Source organism: Magallana gigas, chromosome 10 (assembly GCF_963853765.1).
Source record: "Magallana gigas chromosome 10, xbMagGiga1.1, whole genome shotgun sequence".
NCBI lineage: Eukaryota > Metazoa > Mollusca > Bivalvia > Ostreida > Ostreidae > Magallana > Magallana gigas.
Window position 1 is genome coordinate 10,040,712 of NC_088862.1, and position 23,185 is coordinate 10,063,896.

The 23,185-nt window shown below is 31.3% G+C and overlaps 1 protein-coding gene across 3 annotated transcripts in view; it reads left to right on the plus strand.

Moving 5' to 3' along the window:
• The first annotated feature begins 632 nt into the window (after window positions 1-632).
• Window positions 633-23,185, plus strand: part of LOC136272524 (uncharacterized) — a 30,879-nt gene continuing 8,326 nt past the window's right edge. For 2 of the 3 annotated variants that reach the window (XM_066074220.1, XM_066074218.1), the window contains exons 1-5: window positions 633-755; window positions 13,415-13,530; window positions 16,931-16,996; window positions 21,296-21,387; window positions 21,705-21,815. In XM_066074220.1, coding sequence (XP_065930292.1) covers window positions 13,442-13,530; window positions 16,931-16,996; window positions 21,296-21,387; window positions 21,705-21,815 — 358 coding nt within the window. In that variant the 5' untranslated portion in view covers window positions 633-755; window positions 13,415-13,441. Of the gene's footprint in view, window positions 768-13,414; window positions 13,531-16,930; window positions 16,997-21,295; window positions 21,388-21,704; window positions 21,816-23,185 lie in introns of all 3 variants that reach the window. The other variant, XM_066074219.1, reaches the window with a different exon arrangement.

Genomic DNA, 23,185 nt, shown 5'->3' on the forward strand with positions numbered 1-23,185 from the left:
TAAAACCCTCTGTTTTCATGGCGAATCGGTACTCTTGAATACTCTAATTACATTTCTGCGTGTGACATCTTTTTTAAACTGGAAACATTGACGTCTTTTAAAGGTGTTAATTGATGTTTAGTTATCTTCTTTTTTGATTCAGTAAAGATTCTTATTTTAGGTAATTGTAAAACATTTTAATGAACAGTAAAAAGACATTGTTAAACAAAATTATTTTATATCTCAAGTAATTTGCATGTGTGTATTAGTTAACACGAAATGCAAGATTTCTTGGTCTTAAAACCCTTTTTCCCCATGCTGATTATTACGTTTTCTCCACAGCGCACTTGTGGTAACGTAATTAAGTTTAAAGTACTGGGTACTGGAGAGAGCTGAGCCAGTCTCATTGTAACGTTTTTTTTTTTCAAATGCCAATTGTTAAAATGAAATGTTTTTGAATCATGAATATACAGAAATAAAACAAAACGGTCTTATAAAAATTCCTGATATATAAGAAACCCTAATCATACCATTTCAATCAATTTAAAAAAAGTGTTTGTAATGTATATCTTAACTGATTAGTCAGCCCACGGATGAAAATTCAATTTCGCTTGTGTACATAGGAATTCTTGGAAAAAATTAGTGTAGAAAATCGTTCAGGTGTGAAATAGGTTTTTCCAAATATATCGAAAAGTACTGAAGCGATCGCATAAGATTTTCAGGATGATCTTTTCCACATAGATCGCCATAACATCAAAAGTTGACCAACAGTGCAGGTACCCTTTAATGTATATATACATTTATTTTATATATTAGGGCGTTTAGACCAAAAATATTTTGTTTGACAATAATGCGTAATTAACTTTCGGTTTCGGTTTCTCAATACAATTGTAGATTTTTATTATTAACCATTCGATAATTTATCATAAAAACATCATTATAATATCAAAATGCATAATTGTTACATAATTCAATTACATTTCAATTGTATTATTACAGTTACGTAATATTATTTTAAATAATTTTACGTACATGTAATGTGTTTCAATATCCTAAAACAAAGTCACGCTGGTGGCAAAAGGCAACATATATAACATGTCTTGTTTTGTTTATATAATGTCTATCGAAAAATGGAGGTGATGGTCATACGTCAAGCAAACTTTAGAAGTCATAACCCCTTCATACGGAAATCAATTATGGATAAGAATAATAGAATATTGATAGAGGGGCGTTTGACATTTTGACCAGCATATGTCTTTTCCACAGTGCCCATTGCAATGTCTCCGTTTACATGACCAACCAAATTTCTGTTTGCTTCTCAAGCAGGACAAATTAATCAGAGTTTCTTTTATTTACATGTACCAGTAAAATGAAATCATATATCGATCAAAATATATGTGAAACGATGGTTTAAATATAAAATTTGTTTCGTCTAAGCTCATTGCTTCAGACAAATAATATTCAAAATGTGATTGTAAGTTTTAATGTCATGACGATCAAGGAAGTTTATTTCAGATCACTTAATGTCCTCCGTGGTCGAGCATTTTATATTAGGTAACTTCTTCGTGGTCAAGAAAGATTATTTTAGAAAACTTAATGTCTTGAGTTTGATGGTCAAGAAAATTTATTCTAGATAACTTAATGCCTTCGTGGTCAAGAAAGTTTATTTTAGATAACTAAGAAACATTTTAAGAAGAGCTTTTTTTCCAATATCAGTTGTTAAAATTAATTTTTTTTTTTAATTCATAATAATACAGAAAAAAAGGGTTTCATAAAAATGCATGTATATCTTAGACCCTAGCTAACCATACCATTTCAATCAATGTGAAAAAAGTGTTTGTAATGTATAATTATATTAACTGATTTGTCATCCCAAGGATGAAAATTCAATTTCGCTTGTGTACATAGGAATTCTTGGAAGAAATTAGAGAGTGTAGAAAATTGTGTAGGTGTGAAATCAGGGTTTCCCAAACATCTCGAAAAGTATTGTAGCGAGCGCAGTAAAAATATCAGATTTCCATAACATCAGAAGTTGACCGAAACTGCAAGTACCCTTTAATGTATGTATACATTTATTTAAATATAAGGGCGTCTCAGATCAGACAAACTTGTTTGACGATAATGCGTAATGAACTTTCGATTTCGGTTACTCAGTACAGTTGTTTAATAAAATTGTATACTATTATTAATTACCATTCGAGAATTTATTATGAAAACATCATCATACATCATCATAACGTAAACAAACAGGTAAGCGATTCGATTTTTGATTTTATTATATTTATGCATAAAAACAGATAAGTAACATCTATGCACTTATTGAGGAACTGTTTAGTGACATATTTTTATCAAATTATTTTCGTATCACCTATAACTGAGCGTAATTATCATTATTCGAGCGATTCGTTCGCCGATAAATGTAAAAACGATCTGGAAATAAATAATTCCTTTAGGAAGTTTATATCGTTTATAGTTAAATCACTCTGAATTATTTTTGATATATAAATTCTTAAGCATTTATAGCTAGCTAACATTTATTAATTATGTTCATGTTGATATCGGACAGAAATATGCGTCCCTGTTATTTGGGCATCGAAGAAATTATATGAAACGTGAAGCAATGTCTGTTTCTTGTATATGTGTTTATCTTTTAAAATGCCGAATTTGTCGTTTATAAATTCAAGCTTTTATTACTTTGCAGACTTTAAATGAATTAAATTCAGAAATCTATTTCTGACGTTGTCAAATGTTGCATCGAATTCTCACAGTAACTCCGTACTTGCGTACGAATTGACAAAGATTGTAGCGCCGACGTTTTAGCGCGCATCAATGTTATGCACAGCGTTCTTGATATATTAATTATTCTTAAATGATTTAACTTGTAAAACGTATTAAATTGACATTGAAAACACATTGTTACGCCAATTTTCGTTTTGCAAAATAACTCTGAAATTTATACTCGAATCTGATTGGCTACAGGATGCAGGATAGGATAGGATAGGATAGAACTTAACTTTTATATTTCTATCATGTATCGTGCATCCTGCATCCTATCCTATCCTATCCTTGTCAACCTTTTAGGATAGCAGCACTGTAATATCAAAATGCATAATTGTGACATAATTCAATTACATTTTAATTGTAGTATTACGTATTATTATTATTGAATATAATTTTACATAATGTGTTACAATATCCTAAAACAAAGTCATGCTGGTGGCAAAAGGCAACAATGTACCATGTCTTGTTTTGCTAATATAATGTCTATCGAAAGATGGTGGTGATGGTCATACGTCAAGCAAACTACAGAACTCGATCTTAAGTTTAAATGTCATCACGGCCAAGAAAGTTTTTTCTAAATAATTTAATGTCCTTCTATGAAAGTTCATTCAAGAAATCTTAATGTCTTTATGGCCAAGAAAAATTATTCTAGATAACTTAATGTCTCTGTGGTCAAAAAAGTTTATTCTAAATAACTTGGAACCATTTTAGGAAGAACTTGGACTTCAGGCAGTTTTGTCAAATAGCACTGTGACGTATGCCTGTCTATTTCATAATTGTCGATCATCCATGGCTCTTTTAAATCAACAAATTTGTCTGACTTTTGAGTTAAGATAAGTAAGCATACGGTGTATATTTCGTATGAAATCAGCGTCATATTTAACATGTTGTGACACGAGAGAGTGACGTCTTAATGAAAGTCCAAGATCTTATTTAGATAATTCTGATGTCTTCTTAGTCAAATCTATTTATTCTAGATAACTTTATGTCATAATGGTGAGTTAAGTTTATCATGGATTTCTTAATATCCTTGTGGTCTAGAAAATTAATTCTAAGTAACTTAACCTCAAGGAAATATCAAAGCAAACTATGATCAAATTAAATAGTCGTGAATATCCTATCAACTTGTAATGTTCCATTATTAGCTTTTAGATAAAAACTATTAAAAAAAATCATTTTTTAGCTCACCTGAGTTGAAAGCTCAAGTGAGCTTTTCTAATCAAAATTTGTCGTTTGTCTGTCGTCGTTGGCATTGGCGTTGGCTGTGTTGTCCTTGTAAACTTTTCACATTTTGTAACTTGTATGGAAGCACCCTCAGCGCGGGCATGTTAAGGCTTCCCGATGGATTTTACAGCGTTATGTAGAAAGTCACTTGTCTGTACTTCATACGATATGATGTCATAATTAACTTTGACGTCTCGATCTGCATTACTGTCGATAGTTCTCAGGGAATATATCTTAACGTTAAAAGTGAATTATATATCAAACCAGTATAATACCGCATGTTTCCTTTACATAGATGCTGCCGTTAATGCTAGACGTACAGAATTAATTCATATTAAAAACCAGCATCATATACTATAAACGTACTACATTTTGCTGTGTATTCTATTTAGCTCTTTTGGCGGAACAACACTTCCGCTGAATCAAGTACATCGCTAAATGCCATGCATAAATGATAAGAATAGTCACATTCAGGAAAACGCTAAATGAATTCAAATCCACGCCAACTTGTTCCAAATCAAATTACGCCAAATATTGTACACGCCAAATGTAATACGTTTACAGTAATCGGCAGTTTTAAAGCTTCGTTTTAAATAAAAGACTATTTATAAAGTAGTGGTTTGGATACTCTCCCTGCTAAGTGTAAACAACTGAATGAAGAAATTTTAATGCATGTAAAAATCAGCTTGGCGCAGGTGAAAGATCAATCAACACAATTTTAGAATATTTTACGTAAAATTGGTAGAGAATATAAGTAACAATGTAAATCGTGCTTTGAAAACCTTTGGATTTACCCCAATTTTTTGTAAATCGCTTTTGATTAGGAAAAATGTGCATTATTTTGATGATTTTGTGGAATGTTTCAACAACATATTCCATAAACGAAATATTTATTTCTTTCCCAAGCAAGAACTTCAAAGTATATGACTTAACAAAGGAATATTCTTAAATATAAGTATGATTTTATGTCATTAATCACCTGCGCTGATGCGATTTAAATAGATCATTTGCAATATTAGGATTTGTCCGTCACGTGATTACAAAGTACATATGACGTCACAAAAATGCATCAAATATAATGTTTCACATCGATGTAAATAAATGTAACATAGGTTTTAAGAAAAACTCCCGATCAAAGTATTTTTGCGATGATTCAAATGATATCATTTTCCAGCCGTATTTTAGCATCGGGACGCCTTAACATTGCTGCGAGGTGGTGTTGATTCAAGTTTCTTCAAATCATGGTCCCCGGGGGTTGGGTGGGGCCACAATGGGGGGATCATGTTTTACATAGGAATATATAGAGAAAATCTTTAAGAATCTTCTGCTCAAAAACTATTAGGCCAGGAAAGCTAAAATTTTAGTAGAAGCATCCTCAGATAGTGTAGATTTAAGTTTGTATAAATCATGGGGTCCCCGGGGGTAGGTTGAGGCTACAGTTGGGGGTAAGCTATTACATAGGAAAAGATTGAGCACATTTTTTAAAAATCTTCTTTTTTAGAATTATTTGTCCAGAAAAACTTAAACTTGTATGGAGGCATCCTCAGGTAGTGTAAATTCAAGTTTGCTAAATCATAGTCCCTAGGGGTAGGACGGGGCCGCAATGGCAGATTATATAGATAAATCTTTTAAAATATTCTGGGAAAGTTTTCAGTCCAAAAAGCAGTACCTTGTGTGTAAGCACAGGTTGTGCAGATTAAAGTTTGATGAAACCATGATTCCCTTGAGAAATGTGGGGCCACAAAATGGGGGGGGGGGGGGGGGTTATATAGGAAAAGAGAAAAATCTTTTTACAGGTACAACAACATAATAAGCTTGGTATCTACCCAAAAAAAAGTGGATACAAATTGACAGAATTTATTTTTTTATGCAAGGTCTACTGTACATTGTTGTCAAGATATTTTGATTTTGATACTGTAATGTTAATTTGATCAGTGAAGGCAATTGCTGTTCAGGTGAGCGATGCGGCCCCTGGACCTCTTGTTTTCTCAACTTTTTCAAAAGAGGGGATTTATTACATACAATAAAAAAATTGTGTTAGGTTTTGTTGTTTTTTGGTTACTTTAGTGCTATATTTAGTCAAAAGTAGTGCTGTTTTAAAACAAAAATGAAGGCAATAGTAAATAACTAAAACCTAATTGGATAATTGATTATAAAGTTAAAAATATTGATTTCGTTTTTCTATATGATATGATCAAGTTTGTTTCTTGCCATATAGACAACATATTATTTGTATATTAACTGAGCAGCAGAATCCCAGGTGTAACCAGGTACGTGTCAACTGATAAATAGTAAGCGCGCGGCTGGAGAAACGCGTTACAAAGGGATGTTTTAAAAAGGATGACACTTTGCAGTTTTCACCCACATTTATTGATCTTAGATGATTTTATTCGCCCCTCCTCGTCAAAGGGGGATCTTGGCGAGCAGCATCTTTGAAGTGTGTGCAATCGCTTTAAAATTTTTGCAACCCTACATGTAGGATCATTTGACCACGCCCATGGACATCACAGACTTCCGATGAATATCCACGGGTCAAGTAAGGACCTACCTTTTATATAGGCCCTAATATCAAATGCATAGTTTGCACTTTTCCCAGTCAATTTGAGTATCGAGTAATGAATATACTGTAAAACAATAAGTCATAAGTGAGTGAGATTGTGAACATAAAAGTTTTCTTCCGCTACCGTTCATTGATCAATACAACTTGTCATTGGGGTGTCATGGTTTTTACATGATTTTTACGCAAAGAAGCTGACATGACATTATTTTTGAAATATAATCGTATATGAAACGGTCTTAGACTAAAGTTGGATAACTAGTTGACCAAAGTGTCATGTACTTTCTTTTCATATTTGTATAGAATGTGAGTTCAAAGCATCGTATTGTTAATCCATATTTCGTGTGAAATTTTTAGAAAGATACATATCTATTTATTACAAACGATATTTTTGGAATAAAATTTGTGTATAAATCAGCACATTTGCACCATACTCAAAACAATTTATTTTTTAATAATTTGTACTAAAAGATTAATCTCATTTTATGAAAAAGACTTAAAAAATCCATTTTTGAGCCTTTTTGATTTTAATAAGATATTAGATTTCTTTGACTTAGTTTTGGTTATTTCATGACATTAGTCCAAATAAATAAATAAATATGATTTTCATGTCTCTAGCTAGTACATATAGTAAAACAACTGACAATTATGATTTAGATATTTACCCTGCTGTTTATTCAAAACTAAATAGAATAATGTTTATTGGCATGTATATATATATATATATATATATATATATATATATATATATATATATATATATATATATATATATATATATATATATATATATATATATATACACTCTGAAAGTCGTCTTAATTTTACAGTATTAAAATTTCACGATTTCTATTGAAGTACCAATCGCGACGGTTTTAATTTCACGCTGCGAAAAAAATCAATTGATTAGAATATAAGCTTTAAAACGTTTTTGAGAACTAATGATAGTATTCACGATGGGTTTAATTTCTCGGGAAAATATTAAAAGGCGAACAGCGTGAAATTATCGTGATTATTTGCCAATCTACAGTATACAATATTAGAAATACTCTTTTGACCTGAGGAGCCTTAAGAAAACAATGCCCCGCGGAGACATTCTAATCAAAATTATGCACTTCATTGCTGACAGTCCTTGAACACAGATGAACTGCAAAACCATTCTTTGTCCAAGTTCACTTTCCGGCACATCTTTCTTCTACTTCATGGCCATGACAGTGCAAAAGAAAACTCAACCCGAAAAAGCTATTCACAATTTACATTTGTTTAAAACAATACATATGCAACTATTCACAGGTAGTTTAAATGAAAAAAAACTGTCACGTGAACCATCCGCCAATACCAGGCGGCAATTTTGACAACAATGACACCTGTAGATATGATACATATGACTGTCCATAATTGGAAATTCTAGATTCAGATTTATGTATATGATATATAGATTTATAAGTAAAATATTACTTCCAAGAGATATATCAGTCAGTATATTTCATAGGTGCGAGAAGAAAATGTCACAAACTGCACAATAGCATTTTCAGGGAATCTATGCATTTATTGTTACCCAGATCTGAAAAATGCACACAATGTAATCTAAATAATCTCTTTTGAGTTATCTGGATTTCTGGATATTTGATTAATGCACCATTAAGCTTTTTCAAAACAAATGTTGCTTTTGCATTTTTATTCTACGCCTAGAGTTTTAACCTTCAATGGTTGATAAAGACTGCCTTTTATTACTTCTAGGTAATATATGTGACCATACAATGAGAGAGTTTGGCAAATGCCAAGAGGTCTGCTATTTGAGATAAAGTTTGTTTCATGATTTTTTGAATGCCTTTCAGGGTAGTTTGAGGGTCCCAATATTATCACCAATGCAGTGAATGATCAGAATAGCCATTTGTTTATTAGCTAGTAACACACTTGACACATTATACAAGTACTCCCAAACCATCCCCCTCTACCATTCCAATTAATAGTAAAAGTTGTTGAATCCAAGGTTTGACTGAATTGTGGTCTCTGCATATTTCTGTGCCCAATGAATAATAGATGAACCACTGATCCAGGCTGATTCTGAAATTTGTGTATGTGTTAACAGCATAAAACTAGAAATACTATTTAGTATTAACATGGTCTTATGTAGAATTTGAAAACCGAGGAACTCCATTTACCTTTGTGCTTGATTTGTATTTCAGACACGCATTTTGAGGATAGGTAAGTTTCACCTCCAATCCCAAATGAGTGCGACTTGAATGAATTTGTGGGAACTTTTAGGAATTTGAAGGATTTATACAGCATGGATGAAAATTGATATTTGAGTCAATACTTTAGTATTGCAGTGAGCAAATAGATGCTTGAATGCATTGCCCAAGACTTTGAACTTTTTTAAAAATTTGAAACATCAAAAAAGTATCTGGTGTTTTGGGTATTCTGATGGATGAACCGTTCTCATTCTCATTCTTCAACATTTGAGCATGATATCTTCCAATGCCACTAGCTTACTTACTCTTAATAGGGCAAAAATGCAATGAGAAATGCCGACTGAAATAAATGTGCATCATATGAAGAAATAGTGAAATGTTGAATGATACTGGTATTTGCTGTTGAAAATGACAATCCAGATTCCTTCATGTAAGCCATAAACTTTACTATATGGTTTATAGGTGGTTTCCACAAATACTAAAGAGTAGCTGGAATTCTAAAGTTAAGAAATGCTTGGATGCCTTGTTTATAAACTTTACTTGAGTTTTCAGATATACATGTATTGGCTTCTAACAGTTGATCTATACTTGATGAATAATCTCACAAAATGAAGTAGGAATTTGACACGGAACTTGTCTGCCGTAGGAGCCAACTGTCGGAATCTTGACCACTGAAAGCAAAAAATAGCATCTGCTATATTGTAATTTTTCCCCAGAACATGTATAGCTTTAACCTGGATATCATAACCTAGGGTATACAATACAAACGCTCAAATCAAAACCATGACCCGTTATTTTTTATTAAGAGTTTGGATTTATAATTTGAACTAATGGGAGATTGTCAATATGCAACAATAACATTTTTGCATTGAGTTGCCCTGCCCAAATAAACACTCCCTAAACAAAAGGTACAAGTTCAAGAAAAGTAATATGTTTTGTTGTCTGACTGACAAATATAACCCCACACCCTTTTGAACCCGAGCTATATGTATAAAATTTGAGCGTCTCATCATATCAAAGATGGAAAAGGGGTTAATCCATTAAACTTTGCAAGAAATTCTACCAACATTTCTAAATCCAATCTAATTTCTTATGAAATGGAAAGATTTTTTACCTCCTGCTAGTGCCACATATATACGACGACAAAATCCTCTTCCTGGGGGTAAAACTTCACTACAAATGCTAGTGACCCTGTTAATGACTGAAATTTTTTAACGGTGACCTTTTTACATCTTAAAGCATCATTAATTTTTCCAACTGTTCAGCAACTTTATTTTCTGGAATGAAAAAAGTTCAATGTCAATGCCTAATTCTAAGTAAGAAATATATTGACATGTGCCTTGTTTGTTTTTTTTTTGTGCCATTAAATTCTCACTGTCAGCTGTGTTTGCTCTACCTATAAATAAAAACTCATCTAAATAATGTTGAATTTGACCTTTGCAGCAGCTCCCATTGAAGGAAGGAAGGAAGAGAACATCTCAAATAATGAACATGAAATTAAGCATCCCATTGGCAATCAATTATCCACATAATATGATATAAAAAAAACTTGAAACTTAGCATGCAGAAAAAATCTTCAGGGCAGACTGACAGCAATCTAAAAAGCACTCAAAATGTCCATTTTGGCCAATATTGCACCCTCCAAAACCTCCTGAATCAGTGACAAGGCTTGCTCAAATGTTAATTACGACATTAATCAATATAGCTGATCAATGTGATCATTGTTACTATTACCCACTGGGTGTGATAAATTTAGAAATCATACGCCACCCACCTTGCGTTTTTGGGAGGATACCAAATGAATAGGATTAAACCGCAAATTTGAAAAAGGTGGATAGAGAAAGGGGCCTTAAATTCTACCCAATTTTATTTCTTTCGCGGCTATGTTAAAGCTGTCCGAAGCTAAATATGTATCGAAAAATTATAATAATTTAATTATCGAAAAATACTTTAACCGAGCGAGTTTCTTTAAACTTTTATTACATAAATTAACAATGACATCAAACACTATATTTGATGTATTTTTGTGACTTTAAATATTTCTCTTACATGTAAGCACGTGACGGGTGTATTCTAACACGGTAAATAAACTATAAAAATCGCATCGGCGCAAGTGAATAATGACATTAAATAAAAAATATTTTTATGAAAAATCCTTCGATAAGTAATGTATTTTGCGGTTCTTGCTGGGGGTTCATATAAATATTTCGTTTATTTGAAATATTGTAAAACATTTCGCACCGCCATCGAAATTAGGCACATTTTTACCTTTTAGGCTCGATTTACACAAAATCGGGTCAATCGGTGGATTTCCCCCAGCAAGATTCACATTGCTACTTACTTTTTCTGCCGATTTCGCGTAAAATATACTAAAAGATTGTTTTTATCTTTTACTTGCGCCAAGCCGTTTTTTATATGCATATACATATCACCATTCATTACATTACACGTAGCAGGAGGAGTCTCAAAACCATTAGTTTATGAATAGTTTTGTACCTATTACGAAGCTTTAAAACTGTTAATTTTTTTTTAATTCATATCGGTGATATTGAATTTAGTATCACTAGCATTTACAACAGTGTCTATGTAAAGGAATGAAGTGGTTTTATTATGCACAATGAATATCATTTATTACGTTACGATACATTCCCTAAGAACGATCGAATGGAATGCAGATCATGACGTCAAAGTTAGCTATAACGTCATATCTTATGAAGTACAGAGAAGTGACTTTCTACATATCACTGTGAAATTAATCGGGCAGCCTTAACATAGCCGCGTTATTAATTTGTTCATGTATCTCAAGAACATGTTCCTTTGCAGATATCATGTTTAATCATGTTTTTAAATTCAACCCTTTTTCTAATGCCTGTATACATGTATTGAAGCGAAAGCCCATTTTTAAACCCATTTGATAAAACTGTTGCTATTTCTATGTTTGAATAATTTGCCAAGTAAAGAACCGAAGGTAGATGTATTGATTGGAGTGCTGCCAATACTCCATAATTTATGTAACAAGTTACATGTTGCTTTGCCGTCTTATGGTTTGTTGTCGTTTCCTGAAAAAAATGTTGCTGGAATTAAAATGTTTGGAACGAGCAGGTGCATTGTTGGGAAATTGATTAGATCGATTATTTTTTAAGCAGTTGATGGAGGGATTATATGCATTACATGTAATGCACTGATGGCAAATACTTGCAATATCGTTTCTGACAAACACCTTCATAATTGTAGACATAACATTTCAAATACCCACGAGTTGTCTGATTTGACAATTGGGTTTTATGAACCGTTTGCATATAAAACAACCACAGTTCAGCGTCAATGGATCCCTAGCGTAAAAAGGAGCCTACAGAATTCGAATTCTGTAAGCGAAATTGCACATCTTATCCAACCAACCTGAATTGTCAGTAGCTGCCCCTTTTTAATTGTTAACATATACCTCAAGAGTGAAATGACTTGTAGTTGATGTTTTTCTAAGTATATAGAAGCATATATGAAAAAGGCCTCCATCCAATGCGAGAAGTTTGAAATTTTCGTTTCTTATTTTTTTGGGGTTTAATCTGATAAACATCCCCCTCGAAAACAATTTGATCTTGCATTTCTGTGCAAGCCTCTTGAAGAAACAATTTATTTAAATGAACAAATTCGTCATTCCAAATTTTGTCTTTGAAAGCTGAGGACACATGGGATCTCAGCATAGCATGTAACACCGTTCAAAGGGTTTTACGTGTCAATATTATTTTCTAAATAATTTTCTTTAACTTGATTCATGTTGGTGGGAATATGCGACGACAATGCACTTGGTGCGTCCGGGATGGAGTTAACTCTGGGCGCCATCTTGCGAGAAATCATCTCAATCTCCCGCCCCGTGACATTCCCTGGCCTGCTTCAGTTGACTCTTGTGTCACTGGTGTCGCAGGAGCCGCTGGTGTCGGAGGACCAGTAATATTTAAGCTGTTTGCAACGGACGGTCTCACTTGACTTCCGCGACGATTTCATCGACTACCTCGTTGCCAATTTAAGGCAACTGTGTTTGTTTCATTTTGATTTGGCTGCGTATGGGCTTCTCGCTTTAGATGCCCTTTCGTTCCTTACTCTCAGCGTGTTATTATAATAATATGTTGTTATAAAGTGATAAAACTCGCCGATAATAGAAATAACACTTGATGATTTTATTGTTGATTTTTTGTGACCGACTCAGGGAACAGTTGAATATAAAAGGAAGAGCTTAATGCACACGCTCAAAGACCAGGAAGTGCTGAGTTATTGCCCTTGAATTAACTTTACCTAAGTTATAGTTCTTGCCCCAAACAATATGCTTAATAGCATGAAATAACAGTGTTTAACCATTTTCGATATACCTAATTGTTCATAAACACTCGTTGGTCAATAGAATCAACATAGTGTTCCAAGCCGTAGCTTAGCTGCATAATTCACTGAGGATAATGTTACAATTCAACAAGAGTTGATGTACGAACTGAATACCCGAATTCTAAACATCTTACAGTCTCGTTGAAACTTATCACTGCACACTTTTCATCTATTCAACCTTAGTTTACAAAAAATCTATCATTGGCTTACAAAACACTGTTAACAGCTGCTCCCAAAGACCTTACCGATCGGAAACAAGACAGAGTTCATATAAAATAATAATCTTTCTCCTCTTGTGTTGTAGACACTCGTCAGATAAGGACGAGGAGTGATGGAGACACCATACAAGTTTTTCGTGTTGGTATCTGTGTACCTTGCTTATGATGGGTTGTATCAAGTGTCTGCACAGAGTGGCCCCAAGTAAGACATTTTTCTGAAATTTATTTATAGTTAGGTAAAGAAAAAGTTACATCTTTGCAACTGTGGTAACCGACACTTTTGTATTGCTGTAGTAATATTGTATAATTAACAGCGATGATGTTCGCTGTAGAAACTTAATATTATAGGCAAATATTATTAGTCAATTATGAGAATGAATACTTATGTTTTGATTGATGAATTTCCTTATGAAACGTCGTAATGCATGCTTCAGAAGAGAAAGATTTTCCTAAACTATGTGATTGTTCACAAAACTAAGTAATTATTGGTTTTATTAATTTGAACAAACTCATGAAATAATTGAAATAAGGTTCATCAAGAAAATAATTATTTAATTTATATCACAATACTTGTTTTATGATAAAACACCCAATATATCTGCAAGGATTCACTCATACTGTTAACTTGCTTTTTTCTTTTACGAACAAACAACATGTGAAAGCTTCACTTAGATTTATAATTATATTGCTCCTAGGTAATGTCTAAATATATAAATGATGTAAAATCATTGATTACATGGTTAGCTTGGGTGTAATATTGTGAATTTACAGTAAGTGACAAATAAGCAAATACCGTGCTGATTATGAATACAGTAAAACACGCTTATAACGAAAACGTTTACAGTCAGATCAAGAATTATTTTACAATATACACCATAGAATAGCATTGAAATCACATACATGTACCATAGCATTTGAATATCATTGCATATCATTAGATTCTTATTTGTCATAGTATATAATTGCATAGCATTTAAACTTACCGACTCGTTTTTTGGTGATTCTATTTTAAAGAATATATGTTTTCATTGCAGATTACTGGTAAACTTTAGGTTCTTTAAAAATATTATACTTCTTTAGTACAAATTACTGTATAATGAATTGACGCCTATAGTGAAATGATTTTCATTCCACCTAGGGTTTTTCACATATTGTGAAGCAAACGGATATCAAGAATTACACACGAGATTTAAAATGTCAAAATGGGGTTATTATATTTCATAGAACTGTATTTAATTTCATAAAAGTTGGTTGTGCAATCGTTTCTTATTAAAATGACATTTCTTTCTGAAGTATAAAAACAGAATATTGTAAAATAGAAAACAATAAACATTCAGCAAAATTAACAGTTCTAATGTTAGCTCTACTGACTTAGATTTTTTATTTGGAACTTCATCCTCAAACAAACGTGTTCACACTTGTCTGGGGATTAACATGGACTATATCTAAACTGATTAAAAACACCCCCTTGCTAGTGAAGGAACTGCTATCATTTTATTTCAATCGAGGATTGGTTTTCTCCTTAGTTTGAACACTAGCTCGTGCAAATTATTCACTTAACAACACGCTTACATTTGTCGTTCTACATGTTGGATTTTCCTAACAACTGTTATAAAACTTTTGATCTCCTCTTGTTGGGTGATGATCATGTAGATTTTTTGTAGCCTAAAATTTACTGTAACTTTCTACTTACTTTCAACTTTCTGAATTAACCTCCTAAATCCAAATTTTTGAAAAGGGAAAAGAATTATATAAAAAAAAACTGTCATCTAAAACGCCTCGATATATATTCTCCTATCAAATTCCCATCTATAAAATTTCAATTTTTAAGAAAAAAATAAGTTGTGTCATTGTCTTGCATATTGTATGTTTTTCTTTTAAAAGTACTCTTAGCGTAACAATAATAGTAGGGAATCTAGATACTCAACGATCACTTAACTATTAAAATCTTAACAATACTTTAGAATAGATTTATCTCCAACACGAGACGAGATGAAGTGGAATCCATGGACAAAATTATCCATTCAATTATACTTCCTTTTAGTTCAACATATACATGTCAATTCAAATAGTGTGTAGTTAACCTTTGAGCAATAAGAAAATGTGTCTGAGAAGTAAATATTTTATAATTATATGCATTTTATGACATTAAAGACAAGTTTATTCTACGCATGTGTATGCCTATTATTTTGAATTATAAAAAAAAACACACAAAAAAAAACGAACGATGAATATGTAACAAATAATAGAAATTTGCATTGAACAGGAAGATAAAGTTAAATATAAGTGGGGTCTTAACATTCAAACTGACAGATTTATCGATTTATAAATTCCCTTAAGAAACACGAATATACATGTATGTCTATTTTACTTTAAATTATATATATCGTTACAAAATGCAGGTTTTTGTTAAATCCTAGATTCTGAGACAGAAAAAAAAATCAACAGAAACACAAACAAAAGTTTATTTTTTTTAAAAACTTGATAACATTCTTCATGAATCAAAAAGGAACTGTGAATATTTTACGTTCATGACAATATTACATTTTTTAGAAAATGAATGTGATGAACATCATTTGTAACTAGTTTGATAAAAAATGTTATAACGAATTGAAAAAAACCAAACAACTTACATTTACAATCACACTACATATTCCTTTTCCAAACACAACGTTTTACTTTTTCATTGATAAAGAATTATTTTTTGTTGTCAAAAAAGAGAAAAACTACATATATAGTTATGTAAATTTGCTTAGGAACAAAAACATGCTAATATGCACTTAATCGCTATTTTTTTTAACAGCAAACAATGAAGCAGAAATCAGGCCTTTTGTATATATTGCTAACATTAAATAAAGCTTTGCAGAATTCTCCTAATATTGAAACGGAGCGTATTGATCAAAATGAATAAAGACGAAGATATTCTTATATATCTTCATACTCTTCCTATTTGTCAAATAAATGCAAGGTTTTTGTATTTTAACAATTTGCAAAATGCATGGATTTGACATATTTCTGATCAGGCAAGAGGCTGAAAATAGATATTTAACAATCAACGTTTAAACAGCACAATCTCTACATTATACAAATTTTAAGAGTTTTGAGTTCGTTCCATGATTTCAAAGCTTTGCTCACATTAATTTTCTCAACTGTATTCCCAAAACTATATGTTGCAGTCCTATATTAATATCATTAAGTTATTTTTGCCCTGTTAATATTCGCCCTTCTACACATGCAAACGGTTTTGAAGACACAGTTATAAAGAGATATTAAATCTTTTTTTTTTTTTTTTAAAAGATTGAACTTGTCATAAAATGTCGTTTAGGTTTTTCATTCACTTTAAATTTACAACGTACATGTGAACATTTTTCCTTGTTGCACTCTATATGTATACTCTGGTCTCTTTAAAACTAGAACTCTATTGAATGTATCAAAATTCTAAAATTTAAAAGATAGAATGTACTAGTATGCACGTTGTCTTTCTTAAATAATAGTCTATAGGATAGCTTAACAGATCATATCTGAAACTTTAAGATACATCTAGTGGCCAGTTTGTTGATCATCTAGCCTCTTTAACCAATTTAAACGATTTTTTTCTTCAGTGTCTGCCCTAGACAAGTGATTTACTACACCAGGGAAAGAGTGTGTGCCTACAGGACCTGGCAAAGGTTAGACTGTTATATTTTACTGTGAAATCATTATAATTCGTGGAGGCTCAATATGCCTGGTATTTGTGGTAGCCCTCATCAAAGAACTTACATCATCGACGAAGACAGATTATAATAGATTAAGTTGTCCTACTGTAGCTAAAAACCGACGGATCCACTAAATAACATCCCAAAAAGTAAAAATGCCCACACTCATTGAACATGGTTCCCACTAAATTAAATGATTTCACAGTATTTGTACATCTACAAGTGTATCTCACAGGAAATTGTTTATTTTGTGCTACGATTTTGTACAATTTGATGTACCGGGAGTGTATGTGATTGATGTAAAGGTATCAACATTATATAACTTTTATTTATTTTTGTATTGATTAAATGCAAACAATTCTCGAAAACCTCGCAGCTTTGAAGAAATTCATGAATGTTTAAATCTCTTGATTGTTTGATCCAGTATCATCTGCAATGTTTATGTTGGATATTTCTTTGTGAAATTGTTATTTACTATGCAATGGAAAAAAATATGATTTACAAACTTCTGTGAATCATATTTTGATTGCAAAGGCTTCTCTCGAAGCAATTAAAGGTACATTGTTGTCGTCCTATACAAAAATAGGTTTGATATGCATTCCTTAGTAAAGAAATTTTAATTCTAAAAATTTTCCGAAGATAACATTTTATTTTAACCTAATTTATTTTAAAGGTTAGTTTTACAATGCAAAAATATATTAGCATCCAAATAACTTTCATAACAAAAATGCAGGTTTTGATAAAAAAATTTCTAAGCAATAGTATGTACAGTGTACACATCATGTAAAATGTAGCACGATTATCTTTAAGAAATACAAGAAAATCAAAGCTTTTATTTCAACGCATTTAAATTAAGGTAGCTCGCGGGTTTACCTGCTTGTGAGAAAACCTACCTTGAAAATGTGTCCGCGTGATCCATAGGTTTCAGGGTTTTATTTTAAAAAATTATTTGAGATTCGTCTGCGTAGTAAAAATGTTATCGTGATTCAAACACAGTGTCGCTGATAAAATAATGCAACGACATTTCAATGAAATATATAGTAAAATGTAAATCTTAGTCGAAAACTGCATTTTAAAACTATGCTTCAAACTTTTAAACGATCTAGACGAACTTAATTTTACTCAACACAATAACAGAAGAGATAATTCTGAATCAATTCATAAAAAAAAATCAATATGTGTTCTCGGCCAATTTTTCGCAAAACAACTTTAAAGATTTAAAAGATTTCTCAAAATCCTATATTTTCATCACGACGTTAGCCCGACGTCATCAATTTCTTTCGTTTGAGAACCAAAAATGAAAATGTGCTGGTTGGCCAGACTAGCCGATTAACACATATTAGAAAATGCAAATCCAATCAAAATTATAATGAATGTTTCTGAATTCACAAATGCAATTAATGTAAGGTTTTGAAGAGAAGAAACTTGGCTACTTTTCTTTTCATGAAACTCAATCAGTCAAGCATGTATTCATTGCAAAAACAATTACCATACAACTATTGAAATATTAATAAGTTTGTAATCGTATACGATAACTAGCTAAAGCCAAAATAATTTTAATAGTTTAATAGTTAAAAAGTTAGTATAATGATTTTTTTTTATAATGTACTTGTCTAAACATAAATCAGATTAAATAGTTCCAACGCACACTCATACTTTATAGAACTAAATGCGACAATGTATGTCACATCTTTAAATTTTTCGCACTTGATAATTATAAATGTTTGTATAAAGTGGAATTTAGCTTTTTAAAATATTTCATTTTATGTTTTTAAGATCATTTGTTATTTTCAAAAGAAATGTATGAGTTTGCTATGACGGTCAACTCTGTACGCCGAATCCTATTGTGACGTCAGCAAACCCGCGAGCTACGTTAAGTTTCACTGTGTCATTACAAGAATAACGTTATAAGAAAACGAAAAAAAAGTGCAGTCACTACTGCTAATGATTTCGGTTGTCAAATATTTTGTTCAGTTTAAGAAACAATGTCATTTCTTTAAAGGTCATATGAAACGAATTTTAACACCATGATTTTCTTTCATTAATATAAAGCCTGGTATAAACAAATGTTAAATGACGTGATGTAAGATTTTTTTGCCTTTGCATTACTGAGAAATAACCGTGAAAACTGAGCACTTGAAAAAATTCTTCCCCGCTTATCGTTCTTGATTTTGTGGATTTATGACGTCACACAGACCCACCGATGTAAACAATGCATCAAAATTAGTGTAATTTTAAAGAAGTTTATCGATTAAATTTTAAGTAAATTTTGCAAATATGAACGTGTCTTTCTTTTCAAATGAGATAATTTGATTTCGTAGTAGCCTACAGATGACTCAGTTTTAATATTGGTCGTTAATGAATAAATCTAATAGCAGCTTCTCATGATGAAGATCCCGTGCTGCAGTGGAAATCTAATGAAAAAAATGCCCCAACATTAACAGCTGATTAATGAATTGTCCTTATCCTTCTGAAATATAAACATCATTTTCTTCTTCGGTATGTATAATGATTGAGCTACATTTAAAGGGAATTAAAGCATTTTAATTGATTTGATTTTTTTTGTCACATAAAAAAGTATAAGGCAGGCCAATGAATATGTTTGAGGCATTTTGTACATAGTTTGTATTTAAGAGCTGCAGTTAAATGCAGCAAAATTATTCTTAAATTTTATTTTGAAATAATATTAATTTCTGACTTTTTGATATAAACATGTAGCAATATCTTTAGAAAATACTTTGTGTACAAGTGTATTAATGTTTTATTAAATCAGATCGCGGAAATATGGCATTTAAGGATTTAGAAATGTATCGGTAAAATAAATCGGTTGTTTGATAAAAATAGTTGTGAACGAATGTGAAGATAATCAACAGATTTTATTAAGAACAAGTATCAATCATGATAAAAAACGAAAGAGAAAATTGCGGAAATTGTGAGATAGAAGGGATGTGTCAGTAAACACCGCACTTACACAATCTGATTAAAATCAGCCGTTTTGATACGCTACCGCTCTCCAGTAGCGATCAGAACGGCTGATTTTAATCAGATTGCGCACATGCACGTTGTAAAATCAAAACACCGCACATATCAATATAAGTACACGTTTCAAAAACAAAACATTTGAAGATATTTCTCTTAGACTAAAAATAATTAAATGGTAACATATTTGTGAATTTGAAAGCGAAACAAACAATATAATCGTGAAGCGAATGAGGCAACACGAGGCCTATAAGTTTAGAAAAAAAATCTTAATGAATCGCATGAACGTGGAAATGGGAAAAACGATCAGTTATTTTTGAATTTGTCAATTTCATTAAAAAGGTCGAAATAAAACAAATATACATGCATATATTAAAATTATATTATACTTGTATGTGGATCTATGAAGAAAACTATTCATTCTCCATTCAGTCTCGAAACTGAATATGTACACGCTATTAAATATAAACGCACACGATTTCATTTCTTGAGAGAAAAAGTACTGACGTGTTTGATTATTGTATAATTATACAAGTTTTTATATAAAATAGTTTTTTTTTCGTTTAAAATGCTGCAATTAATGACATGGGTATTTGTATTCACATCATAGCTTTATAAGGCTATTGGGTCCTACTGACGTCATAAGCAAGGGAGGTAAGCCGCGTAAGTCAATGTTCCTTTTCGCGAATAAGTGATTTTGATCGACTGTGGTGCTCACATTTTGCATAAAATATTCAAAAAACAATGTCATCTAATTAAAAAGGCCCGTATATAACTCACTATGGTCAGGATATCGTTTCATATGACCTTTAATACTGTCCACTATATGCCTAAGATAATTTTTAAAAACAAGTACATGCGCATTATGGTTAAGAGAACTGTCCGTGATTATTTTAAAAGTATTTTGATCTCAAAGAAAAATAGCTCTGTTTAAAGATGCAGGAAAATGTTCATTTTTTAAAGCTAAACTATTTGAATTATTTCTTTACTTATTATTAGTTTATGGCCAAACATATCATCTATGAAAGATTCAGATCTAATAGTTAATTTTTTGACCTCCCTGACCCCTTCAAAGAGCTTGCTGTATGAATTACAACATATGTTTATGATTTTGTTTTCAGTTGTTGTACCGCTATATCTTAAAGCTATTTCATTTATGACCTAATACTATTAAATGTATGCTTTACATCATTACTATTAATAAATAAAATGTACATGACATTATGCTTAAACGTATTATGCTGTATAAACTACAACATACAATGTATATCATATGTTTATGGTTTTTTTCAGTTGTTGTTACTACAAATATGTCACGAAATGTAACTTTCGGACCGAAAGTTATTGTTGTTCAGGATATAAAAATATCGCCGGGAGATGTGAACGTAAGCATGTCTTATTTGTAGATTTTTCCTCCTCATTATTAATCGCTGAATTAGTCAATTTGACAAAAAGCAATACATACACAGTTAACACTTAATCAATTTTGAAATCTACAAAACCATTTTCTTCATTTGTTAGACATTTTAGTCTTTATATAAACATTCAAATATTTAAAAGACCCACAACATTTTGTGTGCGTGTGTGTTTGAAAAATGTTACGGAGACTTCAAGAAAATACAATTCACAGTATATGGCTATTGTATTTTTTTTTCAAAAGTATATGTATGTATTAGCTACGATTAATTAACGATTTTTTCAGCCGTATGTTTTGGAACAACGGGCAGACAAGGTTGCAGCAATGTTGGTGACTGTGTGGGACCAAACACATGTAGCTGTGACTGGGGTTATAGAGGACCCCAGTGTAACAACAGTAAATATCCTGACAGACAGAAAGAAACATAGATAATTTAATAAATAGATAGATATAGATAAATATAGATAAATAAAGATGGATAGATAGATAGATAAATAGACAGACAGACAGATCGATAAATTGACAGATAGATACCTATATAGATAGCTCAATATTAATAGATAGATAGATACAATAGATAGATAGATAGATAGATAGATACAATAGATAGATAGATACAATAGATAGATAGATAGATAGATAGATAGATAGATAGATAGATAGATAGATAGATAGATAGATAGATAGATAGATAGATAGATAGATAGATAGATAGATAGATAGATCGATCGATCGATCGATCGATCGACAGACAGAGAGGCAGATAGATAGATAGATAAATAATTAGATAAAAGAGAGATAGACATATTGATAAACAGATAGAGAAAGATAAATAGATAGTTTCACAAATATAGAGAAAGTGAGGCAGAGATGCATGGTTAATTGATTGATGGATAAATAGATAACTAGACAACAGTAACTTTCTTAACAGATAGATTAGATATATAGATAGATATATAGATAGACAGACAGACAGATAGATAGAGAGATAAAAAGATAGAAATATAGATACACAAATATAAAGTAAAAAATGCAGAGGTAAAGAGTTGAAAATAGATTATTACAATGTAGATAGTTTAATGAATAGATATAAATAAAGGAATTCATGGGGGTAGAAAGTGCCAATATCAGTATAATAATGCTATCTAAAAATAATTTAGTATTTTTTGAACAAGTGATCAAATTTTGAGTTAAAAACATCAAATGTCTTACATGTACATAGTATGTGATAATGAAGTGCTAGGAGGATTGAAAATTTTACATTATGTGTTAACGTCGTTCATCAATTTTCGTTGAATTTTATTTTTGTGGATTTTGTTGTTCGGTTGATCATCAAAATTAAAGGTTCATTAAAGTGCAATATCTAATGACATATTGTATTGATAGGATAAATGGTCATGTATTTTTGTATTAATAAAACTGTAATATTAAACCTAATTCACGAAAGTTAATGTCCATGAATATAACTGACTTCTTAGTATGTTGCTCAGTGTGATAGAATGTAACAAATTTCGTTCAGTGATAAAGCTTGTTGAATGTATGAAAATGACATTACAATTTACATGACGTTTTAGGTAATAAAGTGAATTGAGTTATTAAAATCAAACAAATAAAGAGAAAAAAAAAACAATTGTAAAATTAGATTTGTCTACACTCTATATCTGAATGGTATTCTTTGTTCAGATACAACGGTTTTCATTATTTCGTGATTATCAACGTGTATTGATCCGGTGAAAACCTTAGTTTCAAGGATACGTTAAACTGAT